Source organism: Leuciscus leuciscus, assembly GCF_965113295.1.
Source record: "Leuciscus leuciscus genome assembly, chromosome: 1".
NCBI classification, from domain to species: Eukaryota; Metazoa; Chordata; class Actinopteri; order Cypriniformes; family Leuciscidae; genus Leuciscus; species Leuciscus leuciscus.
Window position 1 is genome coordinate 61984191 of NC_138725.1, and position 18339 is coordinate 62002529.

General features: G+C 38.9%; 1 protein-coding gene across 1 annotated transcript in view; it reads right to left on the reverse strand.

Moving 5' to 3' along the window:
• Positions 1-18339, reverse strand: part of bptf (bromodomain PHD finger transcription factor) — a 33406-nt gene that overhangs the window by 10738 nt on the left and 4329 nt on the right. Inside the window, 28 exon segments of the mRNA XM_082162352.1 lie at positions 796-1075; positions 2903-3078; positions 3338-3452; positions 3540-3676; positions 4680-4850; positions 5115-5355; positions 5611-5731; positions 6040-6190; positions 6331-6459; positions 6548-6672; positions 7493-9323; positions 9488-9671; positions 9673-9776; positions 9878-9950; positions 9952-10011; positions 10013-10015; positions 10131-10145; positions 10147-10215; positions 10217-10262; positions 11315-11349; positions 11351-11394; positions 11397-11449; positions 11567-11898; positions 12105-12253; positions 13274-13459; positions 13925-14107; positions 14547-14756; positions 17102-17322. Coding sequence (XP_082018478.1) covers positions 796-1075; positions 2903-3078; positions 3338-3452; positions 3540-3676; positions 4680-4850; positions 5115-5355; positions 5611-5731; positions 6040-6190; positions 6331-6459; positions 6548-6672; positions 7493-9323; positions 9488-9671; positions 9673-9776; positions 9878-9950; positions 9952-10011; positions 10013-10015; positions 10131-10145; positions 10147-10215; positions 10217-10262; positions 11315-11349; positions 11351-11394; positions 11397-11449; positions 11567-11898; positions 12105-12253; positions 13274-13459; positions 13925-14107; positions 14547-14756; positions 17102-17322 — 5444 coding nt within the window.

The window sequence follows — 18339 nt, forward strand, 5'->3', positions numbered from 1 at the left end:
GACCATTGGTGCCATTGGTTCTACGATCTACTTAGGTTTACGATGCTAAAGCTAAAATACACAAAACAAGTAAAAAAAAAAAAGGGGCATTTGTGTTTTTCATGATACATGGTATTAGTTTTGCCATGGTACAGGAACTTCAAAACAACAGGGCCAGTGCTGTATTGTTTATTTTATGTCTATTTTATTTGGTCAGAAAACTGCAAGGAGACATATAAATGTTTGTGACAACAGGTTTACAAAAGCTTCTTACTACAAAACTGTGTGAAATGTTGTATAATCAGTCCACAGAAATGTTGGAAATTATGTGAATGTGAAAAAGCGTAAATGGAGCACAATGAACATGAAGAGTTGGAGTTTAGTACATTTACTGTGAACCGAGCCTCTCCGAGACACTGAAAACACCAGATCATGAGCTGCTTGCATGCAAGAGAACAGTGACTCGTTTCATTCTGAAACATGCAGCGCAACGGACTACATATTTAAAATACACACTGAGGTGAGTGTGAAAGAGACTTAAGAAGCGAGAGTGATAAAATCGCAGCTGGTTTTACTGTATCGATCCTGTAGAAAATGAGTAATGAAACTTGACAAAGCTTGTAGGAATCTAGGTAATCTGTGCAGGAAGTTCAAGTGTCATCAGAGAATTTAGTAAACTTTTTTTTTAAGGGGGGTTTGGTTGAGGTTAAATCAGCTTCTGCGTTTTGCTGGCTTAAGAAGATGTAACATTGCCAGACAAGTTCCATACTGATACTGTGTGAAGATAGAAGTGTCTAATAAATAATAAAGTCTCACCTGGTTGAATGGGTGCTGGAGTTGTGCTGGTGACGGCAGCTGGTGCAGCTGTGGCTGGGATGCCTGATGAGGTGGTTATGGCGGGGGCTGCGGGGGCAGACACTGGTGCAGGGGCCATGGGTGTGAACAAGAAACGCTGGACTTGGCCATTGGGCATGGCAGCCTGCATGAGCTGCTGACCGGGCCCTGGGATGACCGTCACCCCCTGAGGAATGACCTGCAGCTGGCCTGTGGTCTGACCTTGCCCTTGGATCACTACTGTCAACCCTTGGTTCCCTCCCTGAAGAGCAAAAGTGCAAGTTTATTTCAGTAGTAAGTAACATTAATCAATAACCTTGTCTTAAAAAAGGCGCTAGCTAACAAGTGGCTAAATGCAACCAAAGAGTATAGAAGCCCAAGAGGCGAAACTCTGTTGTGTTATGGGTAACAGTCTGTAGATGGCGCTGTGGAGGCGCGTCCGCCATTATGCACTGAAAGCTGCTGAAATCGTTAGCGCCAGTTTGCACGCCACACAACCAAACTGTGAAGATGAGCAAGTGGTCAAAACGCAAGCAGTGTTCTGCAATAAATTGCATTTTTTGTACCTTTCCGCCTGTAATAGAACATTCAGATTGTTTTTGTTCTTGCCATTGAAACGTTCACTGTGTGCACTTTCACTGAAGATGTTGAAAAAACAAGTTGTTAATATTTTTGTGATATTCTATGTAAAAGATGAACTGTCTTTAGAAATGTTCATTTATAATTGTATTTATTTATTTATTTATTTTTCCAAATCATATGGTGATGTTCACTAATTTCAAAATCAACATTTGAATAAATATCTTATTACTGTGTGTCTGCCTATATATTATTTCATGAATTTCTGTTATTCATATAACAAGGAAAATGCATAATAGAACATAAATATTGATAGATTAAAGGTTTGCAGTAATTTTATAATTGTATCTTTGCAAACCGTAAGTGGTAGGCTAATGAAGCCGATTCGGTGGGGGACACACCCTTACGAAAAAGTACTATAGGAATCTTATAGTATTTTGGGACAAAATATTATAGTAATCTTATAGGAATACTATAGTAATTTGGGACATACTATAGAAGTACGATAAGACTACTATAGAAATACTATAGCAGCTTTAAAATATTATAGAGGTATTACAGAACATCACAGAAGTATGTTATGTTCTGTAATACCTCTATAATATCCTAGAGCCGCTATAGTATTTCTATAGTAGTCTTATAGTACTTCTATAGTAATATTTTGTCCCAAAATACTATTTTCCTAAGGGTAATTAGGCCATGCATAACCAACACATAGACGTAACATTTTCTGTCATTTAACATCGCTCACCCTCATTAATGTATTTTAAATTGTTTTCATATTTAGATATGACAGCCAGAAAAAATTAAGTTATGTTAAGTTTTTGTTATGTTAGTTGGTTCAGTGCCATTGACTCCCATTATTTTTCGGCGTTTTCCTTCAGTTTTCAGTCCATAATGGCGGCCGCGCTGTCACATCATGGGGGCAACTGTTGCTATGGAGCGTTCTATTGAGTTTCGCCTCTTGGGCTTCTATACTCTTTGATGCAACTACAGAAGTTTTCGGGGACATTAAACATCATTACAACTAACAGGTAAACATCTACTTACTAGTCTGCAAGCTATTCTAACTCAAACTTTCAAGGAATTCTTTGTTTTTTTAAATAAAGACTGAAAGAGATGTTGGAAGCTTAGTTTTGGTGATGTTGAAGTCATGCGACCGTGTTGTAGTTCTTTAATAGTCTATGTTTAGCTTTTTACTTCTGCGGATTTACGCTTCAAAATTCCTAAAAGTTGTGTTCATTTGTGAAGATTATCATAATGAACAAAACATGTAGGAATCCTAAACTTTTGCTTGGTCACAGAGCTTATTTTCTGCAATAATCCCAAAGCCAATGGGAAAAACCTATTGTGTTTTTGTCGATGGAACCAGGGTGATGCTGACTACATCACTGCAGCGCTCTATAATGTGCACAGATTAACAGGGCACAATAAGAACATTAAAATATGCGTTAAAGGAAGTAAATAAAGGTCCATTTGCATTGCATGCTGATTTAAAACTGGTACAAACCTGGGCCCCTTGGGTGAGCTGAGTGAGCTGGGCCAGAGTGAGTTTGACCTGACCCTGTTGTGGTCGGGGAGAAGAGGCCGTCTGCGGGGTCTGGGGTTGATTTGGTGTGGAGAGGCGAGGAGGAGTGCCCACCACCTGAGTGCCCACACTTGTTTGCACTGGCTGTTGCACTTGACCTGTGTGATATAAATCACAATTACATCTGAAGTTTCAGAAACGATTTAGAAAACTGTGGCGTCTTCAACAGAGTTAGGCATAAGTTACTGTGGACATCACATGGTCACAATGTAGCCTTCTGCTGTCAAATATTCTGGTTTAATGACCACTAATTAAATGAGACCCCATCATTTCCTGTCTCTTCTCTACTTTCCTACAGAATCCCATTAAAAGTAATGTTAAAAACTAATTTCCAGGACAAATCCATGTTGAGAATACCTTGCTGAACCATCAGGGGTGTGCGAATGATAGTCTTCCCCAGGGTGGTGGCCTGTTGCAGGGGAGAGCGTATCACAGTCATCCCTGGTCGTAGAGCGGTTCCAGTCGTAAGGACCTGGGCATAAACGAGTAAATGAAACATTATTGCAGGAACACAAATGTTGAGTTGACCAGAGCGGATCATTTTAGTGAGAGTTCATACCTGCTGCGTGGAGGTGGTTGTGTTGGGTCTGATGTTGATGGTGGCTGTACGGGGCTGGAATGGAGGGAAGGACTGTGCGGTGGCCGCTGTGCTTGATGGAATGATGCCCACTACCTTCTGCTGTACCTGTACCAAACCTGTTGAGACAATGAATAGATATAGTTTGCTCCAAGAGTACTGCATTACATAGATACAAAACTGTTCAAAAGTTTGGGGTTGGTAATATTTTTAAATGTTTTTTGAAAAAATCTCATTTACTTACATTTTTTATTTAGATATATTTTCAAGTGTAATTTATTCCTGTGATCAAAGCTGAATTTTCAGCATCATTACTCCAGTCTTCACTGTCACATGATCCTTCAGAAATCATTCTGATATGATAATTTAATGCTCAAGAAACATTTTTTTATTAGCATCAATAACAAAACGGCTTAATATTTTATTTATATATCATATATTTTCTCAGGATTCTTTGATGAATAGATCACAATTTATTTTAAATATTAATCTTTAACGGACATTAAAAATGTTTTACTGTCACTTTTGATTAATTGAATGCATCCTTGCTGAATAAAAGTATTAATTTCTTAAAAAAAACAAAAAAACAACAACTCACTGACCCCAAACTTTTAAACGGTAGTGTATTGATATCAGAATAAGAATTTTTGACTTGGAATATTAAGTTTAAGTGTTTTCCAAACAGAAAACCAAACAAATTGGCACAAAAAAAGAAAGAAAGAAATCATTTGTATTATGCCATGACAATGCTAAACAATGACAACCAACTGAATTGAAATTGAAGCCGTAAAAAGGACGTAGAGCTTTGTACCAAACTTTATAGGATGTTCACAATGACAGCAATTAAAAGGAATGTTTCCTTCAACTCTCATTGAAGCTCAATAACTTTCAGCTGCTTTTTTGCAGTAAACTGCTGCCAGTCTGAACAACCTTTTAGATAACTAACAGGCTGCATTAAGTGACTCATGCACACGGTATGCCGTTTATCATTAAAAACGAAGTAAAAAATAAACGTCATTTAAGAATATGGTGCCGATATTATGCCTCTCTGCGAATCTGCGTGCAGGCAGGCCTAACTTGAAACAAAAATCACATGCCAATGATGTTGGAGGCCTGCCGTACCTCCTTGCGTGGTCGGCACGTTCACTGTGACTATCTTGCTGTTGGCTGGAACAGGTAGTTTAGCGGTGATGACACTGCCGGCCATCGACCCCGCAGCAGCAGCGATGTGGAACGTTTGCCCAGACGTGGTGGCGCTACTCGCCGCCACAGTCACAACCGAACTGGTAGAGACTGCAAGACACAGGTCTGATCACCACCCTAGCACATACATCTCAATCAGGTAATACAGCGGCGGTTGCATCCAAGTACGCCACGGACAACGAACGCCGATGTCAAGCACTCAACACACCACTACAAATAAGCTTCCCAAAAAAAAAATGCTAATTTCCAATCAAATACACTGACGTGCAAAAACACACTATAATAACATCTAAAATAAAAAGTCATCAAGAACTGTAATCAACCATGCATCCTCATAACATTGTAAAGACTGACCTGAACTGCCCTGTTGGCCCTGCTTGACCCAGGAAGCAAAAGACTGCTGGAAGTTCTTGTTTTGCTGGAATGTCACCGGAGAGCCCAGCTTGGTGGTCATTACCACTTTAGGCGCTGAAGTTACCTGACCGCTAATAGAGCCCAACACCACCTTCTGAGTAGTGGTGCCAGGGGTCGTAGGTGTGCTGGTCAAGGCGGATGTGGTGCTGGTGCTGCTAGGTTTTTGCTGTTCCAACCGTTTCTGCAATATAATCATCGAAAAAAGTTACCATGACAATATAAACAAAGATACCAGGCAATAACATAAATAAACAAGACAAAATCAGCCAAAACAAGATTATTAAAATTAAGAACACACACAACCAATTTGAGAGTTAAATGATCATTAAAGGCAACAACCAATCAAAAGGCCCATTGGAAAGAACACTCATTTCTTTCAGCATTGTGCCCCTGGTTAAGAGGGGCGCCCCAGGTGGGCACATGTCTACATTCCCACCTGCTGGGCTGCCAATCTCTGATGCTTTAGCTGAGCTTCCAATTGGGCCTTGACCTCCTCTGCTTTCTTCTGCACACTAACCTTAGTTGGGTCAGCCGCTTGTGCCTTTTCCCTCTCAACCCTGTCAAGTAAGAAGGTTTGAAAATCTTTAAAATAATAGAAAACTTGGGACTATTGGGAAACATACAAATTGGTAATTGTGTAAACATCCACAGGAAATAACATCCTACATTTTTATTATCATTAAAATATAATATATGAAAATGCATATATTCATGTCTTATCTACAACCGCCCTTTATCCAAAATATTTCACACTAGAGAAAGATTTTATGGAGCGTTTGACAGATGAGTATGCAAGGAATCAGTATGTTGCATTGTGAGGGCGTGCAAATTCACAAAAACAACAGGAAAAAGAGGGAATTCCCACCTTTCAGTAAAGGCTCGAATCTCCCAGAGTTCCAGATCTTCCTCGGCCACCCAGGTTTCGATCACAACAGGCCCCGTCTGCTTAGCCGGTTCTGGCTTCTTTGGTCTCAGAGCACTCGAACGAAGGCCTTTCCTTTGAGGTGTGGGAGTCTCTGCTCAAAGGAATGATGGACAGACCAAATATCAACAGTGTTTCGGGTCAATCTAGCCTTGCATTATAGAAAACTATCCATGTCTGAAAACAATGGACTAATCGGTTGCCTGACATAAGGACTCATTGAGTCACCATTACCTTTGGGAGTCTCAGGTACCCCAAGGGGACAAATAATCTTCCTGATGCAATACTCTGAACGAATGCCATAAGGACCAACATCTCTCCGCTTTATGATCTCCGTGGTGGTGATATCAGTGTCAGATGTCTCTGTTAAGTTACACAAAAATGGTTGAGCACTGGCTTTTTAAAGTTCCTCATGAATGCCAAAGTGATATTTAAGTGGTTAAGCGCCAACCTGTTCGCGTTGTCCCTCCTGTGGGTGAGGGTTTCACAGACATGTCATCCCATCTGAGGCAGGCCCAAAGTAGCCTTAGCATTAGGCTCACTCCAGCCAAAGACCTCACCGTCTGGAGTCGGTATCTGTATGAAAGAACCTCCAGTTCATTAGCATCATAGAAATGTTTTTTTAATTTAAATTGGGTATTAATGCAGATCTCATAAGCCTATTTGGTTTTTTGGCGACTAGTACTGCTCTTGAAAATGTTCATAAATGGACAGCTAGCATCAATATCCCGGTCTCTCTTCTGGACACCAAATTAACCTTGAGGAAAGATTTGAACACTAGTTGGGACCAAGAACCTAATAGTACAGGAAAAGGCTACAAAATACCTTTAGGAAACTAGAAGATTAATTAGATAAACTAGATTCCAGTTCACATTCTCTGAACAAAAGTGAGTGGTTCTTGAAGCTAAACCTGCCCCCAAAACTACTAAGGGGTTGCCAGTGCATTGCAGTAAAGTTGCCAAGTTGTTCCAATTAGATTTTAGTGCACTGCAACATGGTTGCCAAAATGTTCTCAGTGGTTGTAGGACATTGATAGGTTATTACTGCCCCAAATCAAAATAGCCCACCCCAAGTCTCGATGAAATTCTGGTCCCATACGGTTATGATTTTCATTCATTTTCTCATACACAAGACAAAAACACAAGTCTGATTGCCTAGAGAAGTGATGGCACATCTCTTCCTTTACAAGACACAAGATTTGAAGTATCATCCCTGTCCATAGAACAAAAAGTTAACACTTCAGTTTAGCGGCTTGATTAGGGCTAGAACTAAACTCTGCTGGAAAGTGGCCCTTCAGGAGCAGGAATGGACACCTCTACCCGATGACTGCTTTATCAATTAATTCAGGTGTTTAGAAAGACAACATGAAACAGGGAAATAAAGTGAAAATACAGACCTCCATGTGATCCCAAATGTTGGTCGTGGGGATGGGTAGGGCCAAATGTCCAGGGCTGGCTTGGCATTATAGTTGAAGATAGGAACTTCACGGATACCACCGCGCCTTGCTAGTTTCTTCAGCTCATCATTGGGAAGCACAAAGATACTCTTCTTGCTACTCTTGGTCACAAACTTGCGGTACGAGGGCAAGGCTGTTCCGGACCGCGTTTTCTTGGTGCGAGAGAACTTTAACAGTCGTACCCTGTCCCTGGTGGAATATTCGTGACTCACTGTCATAGATTTTACAGTGGAACCACTAGGACTCAACATGGTATCGGTCAGTGTTTTTGTGACAGTGGTCAAACACTCTTTTGTTAAAGTAGCTTCCTGGGGTGAGTCTGTAACCTGTGTAACAGTGGTAGTTGTAGTGGAGAGTGTCGAAACAGAGCTGGTAGACTCCACCTTAGGATCTGTTGGTGCAGGTGTACTGATCCCATTATTGGAAGCAAGACCATCACGTGAGGTCAACACCATGCGGGATGCTGTGGATACTGTGGATACTGTGGTTGTAGTTGTCGTGACTTGAGTAATGACGGTCGTAGTCTCGCTAACGTTGCTGCTGTTTTCAGTGAGGTCACTACTTAAGCTGGACTCTTCCGCTGAAAGGACGGGAGAAGGAACAGGAGGCTTTGCCTCCTCAACTTGCATTGACTCTATCTTTGAGCTATGACTAGGCACCTCGGATCTTGCATTCGGCTCGGAAGCTACAGAAGAAGGTTCAGGTACAGCGGAAGAAACCGAGGAGTCTATAGATTCTTCAATGTTGTTTTCCAACTTGGCCACTTTCTGAGGCGGTGTGTAATCGGGATCAAGCTTGGTAACCCCTTTATCCTCATCCGAATTCAGCTGAGGAATCGTGCTATTAGTCCATTCGTTAAGACACTCTTGAGTGGCGTCACCATTCAATAGCGACTTCACTGGTTCCTTTGGTGATATTGCTTTAATCTCCTCCGCAACGGTATTGGTTAGCTCCTTTGTGTTAACATTATCAGTCAAAGTCTTACATTCTGGGTCAACAGGACCATCCTTCCCATTTACTTGCACAGGCAAAGCTCTCTTTACATCTAGGTCATTTTCGTTGTTTTCAATGATGTCCTTTCTCTCAGAGTCTTCAGGTGGGGACGTAACGTCTGTAACTGTTTTCTCAGGTTTAGCATTCAAGCTGAGGCTTTGATCCAGACTTTGAGAGTTTCCATTAAGCTCAGACATTGCTACCCTACTGGCGGTCTTGGGTTCAGGTTCTGTCAACTTCTGCTCATGTTCTTTAGGGGCTAAGTCACCCGAGTCATTTAATCTGACATCCAGGATGTTCTTCTGTCCTGAAGTGTTTGTCTTAGCCTGTTCTTCCTCCTGGTTAAAATCAAGCTTTTTGACCACATTGTCTTTTTCTTGGATTACTAGACATGCTACTCCCTCAGTCTGTCTAGCCTTTGGAGTTTCAGAGATAGTTCCTTCAATCTTAATCTTTTGATCTTGAGCAGCAATGGTTGTCTCTTTGTTTTCCAATATCTTTTCTGTAGAGGATTTAGACATGGTTCCCTGCTTGAGTTTCTCAAGCCTCTGCTTCTCTTCTATGGTGAACTGTTTGACCCGCCTCTCCAAAAGGCCATCAAGTTTTGATGCCTTGATTTTCTTGTATGCCGTGCGTAGCAAGAAGCCTTCACTGACGTTCACCACATCATGCCAAAAGGACTGCAGGGGTTGATTTGGAGCACTATCCTTCGCCAGCTCACTATCCGAAGGCTCTCTTTTCAAAGGAGAGGCATCGGATGAGGCATTTGTGATGTTAGCTACAACCATGAAAAACAGACTCATTAGCAACTGTTCCACATTACAAGGCAACTATTTTTACGCAATCAAATTCAAGTCAATACATGCTTTATCATGTCTGATGTACTGTCCTTGGTATGTAAAAAAAGGTCTGTGAAAATGAAAAGTAAAACTTTGCAAATACCTTTTTCATCATTTACAGAGTTTGGAGTGCTGGTGTCCATTTCTTCCAACGATTCATTTTTCTCATCACACTTCTCTTTAACTGTTTCATTCTCTTTTTCTTCATCTTGTTCTTCATCTTTTAACACATGATCTTTCTCCAAAGATAGCTTTTCTTTAGAATAATCCAGGGATGTGTCCTGGGACGTTATCCTTTTCAGGCACACTTTCAGAGGAAATTTCATCTGTTTTAACCAAAGTTCTTGGTGTTTCTGAAAGAGATGCCTGATTGTCCATTCCAGTTTTAGCTGCTAAAAAAAAAAAAAAAGGTTTTATCAGACAAATACAACTTTTTTGTTTCCCAGATAGTTCAATTACATTTTCTAGTATTCTGTACTAGCAAACAGCATACCCTCAATTGCTTTCCGGTAATTGACGTTGGTGTTTCCAGGTAGCTTTGGGAAAAAGCGATGGACGTGCGTCTTTACTCACCCAGCTCCAACCTCCATACCCAGTTACTCTGTACTCCTCACCTTTCTGCTTCCAACACCTACAGAATATGTTTGAACAGTTACTGAATGCCTTCAGCTCAAATGTTGAAGCTGATTGTAATTTCCTAAAATTGTTCAAATAAAACGCTCAAGCTAGCAAGTGTTCAGATGTACCTGGTGTTTGATGGGGGAAAGTGTACTTCACCCATGTGGCCTGCTGCATAGTCTCTTCATCCTCTAGTTTTTTCTCTCTCTTTTTTCACCTTCTCCTTCTCTTCCCGTTCAACAGAGGTCATGCGATGAAACCTGCGGAGAGATGAAGCACAAAAAAAAAAAAAAGGAAAAAGAGAGAGAGATCACCAAAACTGGGGGACATAAAGGTGACTCGTTGTACATTTTTGGAAAGCCTCCAGCACAGAATTTGCTGAGGTAAAAAAATGGATGATTTTGAACAATGTGCAGAAATATATTACTGCATCAAGGTATTGTTATCCACCACATGCGAAAAAGCATTTTAATTTCCCTGACAATAATAACTGCACATGACAATTGTGCTAGTTTAAAGCCAACAAACTGATATTGTGAAAACTTGGCCGTTTTTTTTTCTTCTTCTTCTTTTTCTTTTTTTAAATACAAAAATCCCCTAAGCCCTTTCTGACTGCAAAATCCTTCTAAAGCTTTCAAGCTAAACACAGCACAGACATGAATTGGGTTATTATGACTTTCCTTATTAATTTGACATTTTTTTCCTAAGCAGAATATCAAAACAAAAACCTCATCCACAAAACTCAGCACAATCCTTTAGCCTATTCTGATTTATTAATCTTCTTTTATTTTATCCTAAATGCATATCTCTGAAAATCCCATAGATGTAAACTGACAATGTCGACGATGATTTCAAACTCAAATTTGATCACAAACACTTTAAACTGTTCATCTATGCATCTATCTGTCTGGCCTGTATGACTTTCAAACGACAATTTTTGAGTTTTTTTATGTTTATATAATACTTTTACATGTATACTTTAATTATTTTATACTTTTAGAGGATTTGTAATGGCTGCTATTATAGGAAGACTTTCAAAACAGCTATAGTTATTAGATGCCATAACTAAAGCAGCGTTCAAAATGAATAGCAATGAAATTGAAGGAGTTTCTAAACTGTTAGAATAACAGAAATGTTAGAAAAATAAAAATATATATTTTTATATAATTTCTTCTACCCTTACCCAGCTCTAACGGGCAACAGATCGTGTGAACGTCACTGTCTGCACTCGCATTGAAGGTCACCATATTGCATTCGTAGTATAATTCTGTGTAAATTAGCATCAAAAGATTGTAGGTTCATTTAAACTGACCTTGTGTGACCCAGAGAATCCTTCCACATAGGTAGGGAGCATGACCACTGGTTTGATTGCACACTCTAGAATGGCCAAGCTAAAGCAAACTCTCTCGCCTTGCTGCACATTTGGACAGCCTTTATCCAGTTTGACCTACAGCAATGGAAAAAGGTCACAGGATGACATGGTTAAATGCTTCTTCTAGGAAACTTTAGCACATTTAAAAAATAAATAAAAAAATCCTATTGGTAGTACTTGTAAGACTTTCACCTGTGTGATGCCCAGTTGGGATGTAAGAATGGAGCAGGGACATTGTTCTCCAGCTGGATGATGGTCAATCTCAGAGTGGACACAGTTAGGGCTTTGGAGCCGTACAGCGATCCGTTCCACTTGAACTCACCAGCAGGGGTCATGCAAAACTTGTGGGAAAGATGTCTGCGTTTGTCATGGTCCTCACGGTGTTGGTGTTTGTTCAGGGCAAGTGTGTTAGTGCTATACTGGTTGTGGTAGACGCGAAACTTGCCCTCATGGCCCAGTTTGAAAAAGCCACTGCTCTTGTTTGAATCTCTCTTAAAGGAGCCAAATGACGACAGTGGGGGAGTCTGAAATATCAATGACATGATTTAAAAATGTACAGATTTAGCAACTATGTAACTTTTTTGTTGAAGACCTATGGTACCTTTATACTAATACAAATTCATGCCTTAGCAAATACCACTAATGACCAAAAATCTATTTTGTCATCAAAACATCAACAACCTCTATACAAGATGTAATCTGTCATCATTAATAAAGACAACAGCCTTACCTCTTTAAGTGCTCTGCTACCATCCTGAGAGCTGCCATCTTTGTCCTGCATGACCTTGCGTTGGCTTAGCTTGCTATCAGGGTTCCGGAGTCGTGTAATCATGCGTGAAGATCCTGTCTTTGCGCTATCTCCATTAGCTTTACCCTCGCCTAAAAACAAATGACATGTATAACCCCAAACTTTTGAACAGTTGTGTATGTTTATTTATAACAAAATTTAAACATATATAGTACAGGCCAAAGTTTGGAAACATTAGTATTTTTAATGTTTTTGAAAGAAGTTTCTTCTGCTCATCAAGCCTGCATTTATTTGATCAAAAATACAGATTTTTTTTTTTAATATTGTGATATGTTATTACAATTCAAAATAATTGGTTTTCAATTTATCATACTTTAAATTATCATTTATTTCTGTGATGCAAAGCTGAATTTTCAGGATCATTACTCCAGTCTATCACATGATCCTTTAGAAATCATTCTAATATTCTGATTTATTATGAGTGTTGGACACAGTTCTGCTGCTTAATATATTTGATGAATAAAAGGTTAAAAAGAACTGCATTTATTCAAAATAAAAAAATATTTTCTAATAATATAAATCTTCTTTACTATCACTTTTTATCAATTTAACACATCCTTGCTGAATAAAAGTATTGATTTATTTCAAAAAAAAAAAAAAAAAAAATTACTGACCCCAAATTACTGACCAGTAGTGTATATTGTTGTTACAAAAGATTTCTATTTTTAAAACATTTGCTTCTTTTTTTATTTATTTTTTTTATTCATCAAAGTATCCTAAAAAAGTATCACAGGTTATGAAAAAATATTAAGCAGCAGAACTGTTTCCAACTTTGATAATGAATCCTCATATTAGAATGATTTCTAAAGGATCATGTGATAGACTTGAGTAATGATCCTGAAAATTCAGCTTTGCATCACAGAAATAAATGATAATTTAAAGTATAATAAATTGAAAACCAATTATTTTAAATTGTAATAATATATCACAATATTACTGTTTTTTCTGTATTTTTGATCAAATAAATGCATGCTTGATGACCAGAAGAAACTTCTTTCAAAAACATTAAAAATAGTAATGTTTCCAAACTTTTGGCCTGTACTGTATAACAAATTTAAAAGTATATTCTGTGTATGTAAGTGCATAGAAACCTGTATCATCTTGGCTGTTGAGAGAAGATTGTGAAGATCGGTCCACCAGGTCAGGCTCTTCTGGACCTCGCAGGCATTCAGTGATGGAGAAATGACTGCTGCAGCTGTTCTCATCCACTGTCTGTGCAGGTTCAGTCTCTAGTACAGAATCCCCATCACCATGAGCAGCAGACTCTGAAATCTTATCTGAAGGAGAATCAGTGACAGAAGATACATGAGATACATTAGTAATGGCCATGTTGAGAGTAGAATACTCCCATAATACACATACAATTATTGCAAAAATAAATTACTAGCATTTCACTCTAGCCACAGCCAAAATAATATTGTAGTAAATCATCAACACTGCAGTATATATATCAGTGCACCATTGTAAACTTTGTTAAATCCAATTCAAACAGGCTCTATACTCTCAGTAAACACGATATACCAAAGACGATGGCAAAGATCCAGTGCTGCTTTATAGACGGCACTGTTGAGCAAAGGTTGCTGGGCAAAGTAGATGGTCTCTTGTGCCAGGAGGGTCTTTGTTTTAGAACAAAAAAAATGGAAGATCTGTTTCTAGCTTGGAAATCAACTACAGCTAACCAGTTAGGACTGTCTTAATGTAGCAGCATGTGACTTGAACATTAAGAAAAGAACTTGCTGTACCTGCCAACTCTTTCACCCCATCAGTCCCTTCCCCTGCCTCCTCACCACTGGAAGACGATGTCACTGCATTCCCTATGGGATTCTGGGAGTCAGTTTTAGTCGGAACGGTTGAGCCGGATGCCGCTAGCTCAGGAACGTTGGTGGTGCTGCTCATCTCACCGACTGGGACAGCTGAGACTGAAGCTGAAATTTGACAAAAGAGACCATGTTTAGCAAGTATAAAATATCACTACACAAGGGCAATAATATCTTAATTATTAATAATAAAACAAAATTAAGAGAAGAGTAAAACTAGAAATAAAGGAAATTCATAATAGAAGGCCCAAAAAACATAAAAAAAATTCCTGATATTTCCAGGTTTTTAACGACAGTGGGACTCCTATAAATTAGAAATGTCATTCTAACATTTTATCAATAAACTGAAGATGATGTATGTGTGATATGATAAATAGCCCTTCACAAACAAAAAAAGTACAAGATGTAATTACTACTAAACAGACCCCAAATCACAAGTGTGCCTGAATTACTTCTATTAGAAAGATGCACTTGCAATTAAAACCGAACTCAAAAACACACATAATCATGTAAACACAGCTAATAGAGCCATAAAAAGATCTCTAACCGTCTGCAGAAGTTTGCTCATTCATCGCATTCCCATTACTGGAGTCTTGTTGTGGACACGATCCGTTCGAGTTCGCCTGATCGGTCACAGCTGGTTCACCAGATCCTGATTTCGATTCCTGTCTGGCCCTCTCAGCCTCCTCCGCTGCCCGTCGCTTCACCTCCTCAAGCTCCGCTTCCTGCTTGGTCTTCAGGCGGTCCAAGATCACATCTGGAGGAAATGCACAGAAGAAGATTCTCAAGATCTCGCCCATTTAACAGCACTGAAACACCACAACACCTGTCCAACGTGTATCCCTAAACAAATCCATTCCTAATTCCTATTAACATCAAACGTGATCATCAACATTTCATAAGCCTAAAGATACGTCGACGAGTTAAGCTGGTTAATCACTGACATACAATGGCCTGCAAGTTATTTGTAAGTTTTGAAAAATTGAACTACTTGCAACTTACCAGTCCCAACTAAGCATTCAAGTAACCACATGAAAACAAAGTTTGCATGCAGGAAGCAAAAGATACATGAAACATCTGCAGCAAGTGAAATACTTTCCCACAAAACCTTTACAAGATGAATCTCACTTCAGTGCAGGTGGAGCTGCTTTTGCACTGCTATAAATAGCTGGGCGGAAAGACACATTACAGTCATTTGAATTCCTTCACATTAACTATTACTGATTCAGACAGTCACTGACTGTAGTTAACAATTCTTTCCACATTTTCTTTTTGACACTGCTAAAGTACACTGCAGGCAATCACAATAAATTTGTGAAATGGAAGTCCTTATTTGCAATGGGACACGTCGTGAAAAAGTATGTTTTACCATAACCGGGTGTATGAAAATCCACATGATTTATTTATTTAGATTTCATCATCCATTCATGTTGTTTATTTAATTTAGTACTCTGATTTAAATATGTCTGGTACTTGTTGTATGCCAGGAAAAGATTATAATAATGATAATAATAAAATAAAAATGTAAACATTTGGAAAGGAATGTGTAATGGTATTATCCAGTAATGCAATGCAGTAAAAATTGTATTACTACAATAAAACAAGTATTGAAAGTAAAGAAAAAAATACTTTAAAAGTGCATATATTCTGATTAAATCTAGTAGGTTTTCACACTGGTAAACTAGAGTTCTCGCGAGAGCACAAGTTGAATTTGCTCAGCGAGTTACTCTGGTGTCGAGTAATGATGCTCATTAAATATGCCCCTCGATCTGAGCTGCACCAATCACATCGGGTTATCTGATATAGGCGGGCCAGAGGCGAGCTAAACAGATGACGACAGCGCTGTGACGTCGAAGTCATCAGTAAACATTGCAAGAAGCCTATGGATAAATAGCAGTGGTTTGAAACGGCTTTGGCCGCTACAATGAACGAGTTAGACTTGGCTTTTTCCCAAAAGAGGAACAGAAGACGTCGCTCGAATCGTTCCTTTGCAAGAAGGGTGTTTTTGCTGTTTTGCCGACCGGAAGAGTCTAATCTACCAGTTAGCTCCGCTGGTAGCTAAGCGTATGGGGTTTATTGTTGTGATTGGTCGTAGTGTTATCCAATTGCGTGCTGTGAGATTTTCAAATGCATGCTTGGTGCCGCCCCTCGAGCTGGGTGAGTTTCATTGATCGACACCAGACCATTAATCTTTTAGATTTAGGTCTGGATTTCCAGGCTAGTAGGTTTTACTAAATGGATATAAGTTTGTTCAACATAACTAAAACAAGTCAATTGAAAAATTCTATTTGTTGAAAAGGCTTAATTTAATTATGGTGTAATAGTCACGCATAATTTAATTACTGGTAAATTCACTGAGCATATATTAAAGTTAGGTCTTAGCACTGGATTCATAAGCTGCATTATATATAAATACCTTAAAAAAAAAAAAAGCCCACATATTTAAGGAAAATAACTGCTGTCATTTCCATACAAGAAAGCTGAAGGCTTAACTTAAAGAAATTAAATAAGTCCCACTTCCACAGAGCAGACAAGAGACCAGCAGAGTCATGAACTATTTAGAAAAGGGGAAAAATGAGTGTGGGTTGCTAAAATGACCAGTTTCCGAAAAGAAATCATGTTGATTCAGACAACATGCATGTCCATAAATAAAGTCAATCAGTTAGTCAGACATCCAGGAATGATCTGGCATCTGCTTAAAAACTTAGCTCATAACGTTCAGTGGTTGTGTATGCTGTATTAAAACGATAACTAATACGCATGATTCCCAAAGGAAATACATATAATAAACAAACAATATTAGCATCTTTCTTACATTTAAAAAAAAAAAAAATGGAAGAAACAAACTTGATTTCATCCTTGCAAATAATAAAAAAAAATCTCTGACAATAAAAAAAAAACTTTATTGTGAGTAAATCTTACAAAACTAAAATTATTATTTGGAGAAATATTTTTACAATATGGCTGTCCAAAAAATAAAATAAAACACACCATCCAATTAAATAAAAAACCTAGCGACAGTTTGTGGTGGTCTCACTTTGCACATCCCAACAAATGTGTATTTCCAAGACGCTAATAAAAATGGTATGTATGTTTTCTTACCATTGGCAACGGTGAGGTATGCCTTGTTATTCCCACGGGCCTTGTTAGTGAGCTCCTCGGTAATGTCCATGTGAGAGTGGATCTCCTCTCTCATCTCCTCCAGCACGGAGCAGAGGTCATTCTCCCAGAACCCTTTATCCATAACTTCCAATAACTCCCCCAGCTGGACTTTAGTGCTGTAGTACCAAGTCTGCTTATTTTCATCCTCGCCATCTTCCTCTCTGAAAAGGATCAGGTTACATACATTAAACACAGGCACTTTATGAACTTTAACCATATTTTGGTTACACTTTATTTTAAGGTGTCCTTGTCACAGTGTAATTGTACTGAGTAACATCAATTAACAACATGTACTGTACTTATGCCGCGTTCCAGGCAACCTGTAACCCGTGTTTTTCCCAACTCGTAACTGGGAGTACATCGATCTAGTACGAGTTCACGGGTGGGAAGTCACGGGTTTGACTGCCGTTCCAGTGCACTTTCACGGGTGTAAGGTTGGAAAAACACGGGTTACAGGTTGCCTGGAACGATGTACTCCCAGTTACGAGTTGGAAAAACACGGGTTACAGGTTGCCTGGAACGCGGCATTACTATAGGGCTAGGATTAGGGTTTGGTTTAGGGTGAGTTGGATTTAATTATGCATAATTTACAGTAATTACTACAGTATTTACATGTAAAAAAAAATGTAACAAGGACACTGTAAAATAAAGTGTTACCCCATGTTTTTTACTTTTCCAGAAAAGCTAGGTTGAAATGTTAGTAAAGCACCGAAATTTTCATTGTTGACGCTGTACTGTGATTTATCAATAAAATAGCTTAGAAACTGAACAGTTATAGCATAGATTTTTCTACTTTTGAAGTAACTACAACCCACAGCTTCACAATTAATAGAGAGACGGTAGGAATAATTCACACACGCAATCGCTCTCTCATTAATGCATTGAAATAAATCTTATTTTACTTGTGCTTATTTATCTGTATCTGATTTAGAACAAGCAGAAATCTGTAAGAAATGTTACGACCCATAGACAAAATAACTGCTGTAAGTCAGCTATTACATCAAAGCAAAATCACTGTGGATATGGAATTCCAAGGCTGCCAAAATAATATATTTGCCGCAGCTGTACACAAAGCGACCCGAGTTCGAGTCCCGCTTTCAAGGTTCAAGCTTTCTCAAGCCAACATCAAAGTTTATTCACAAACTTTAGCCCATAGTTATAACAATAATGTTCACAAA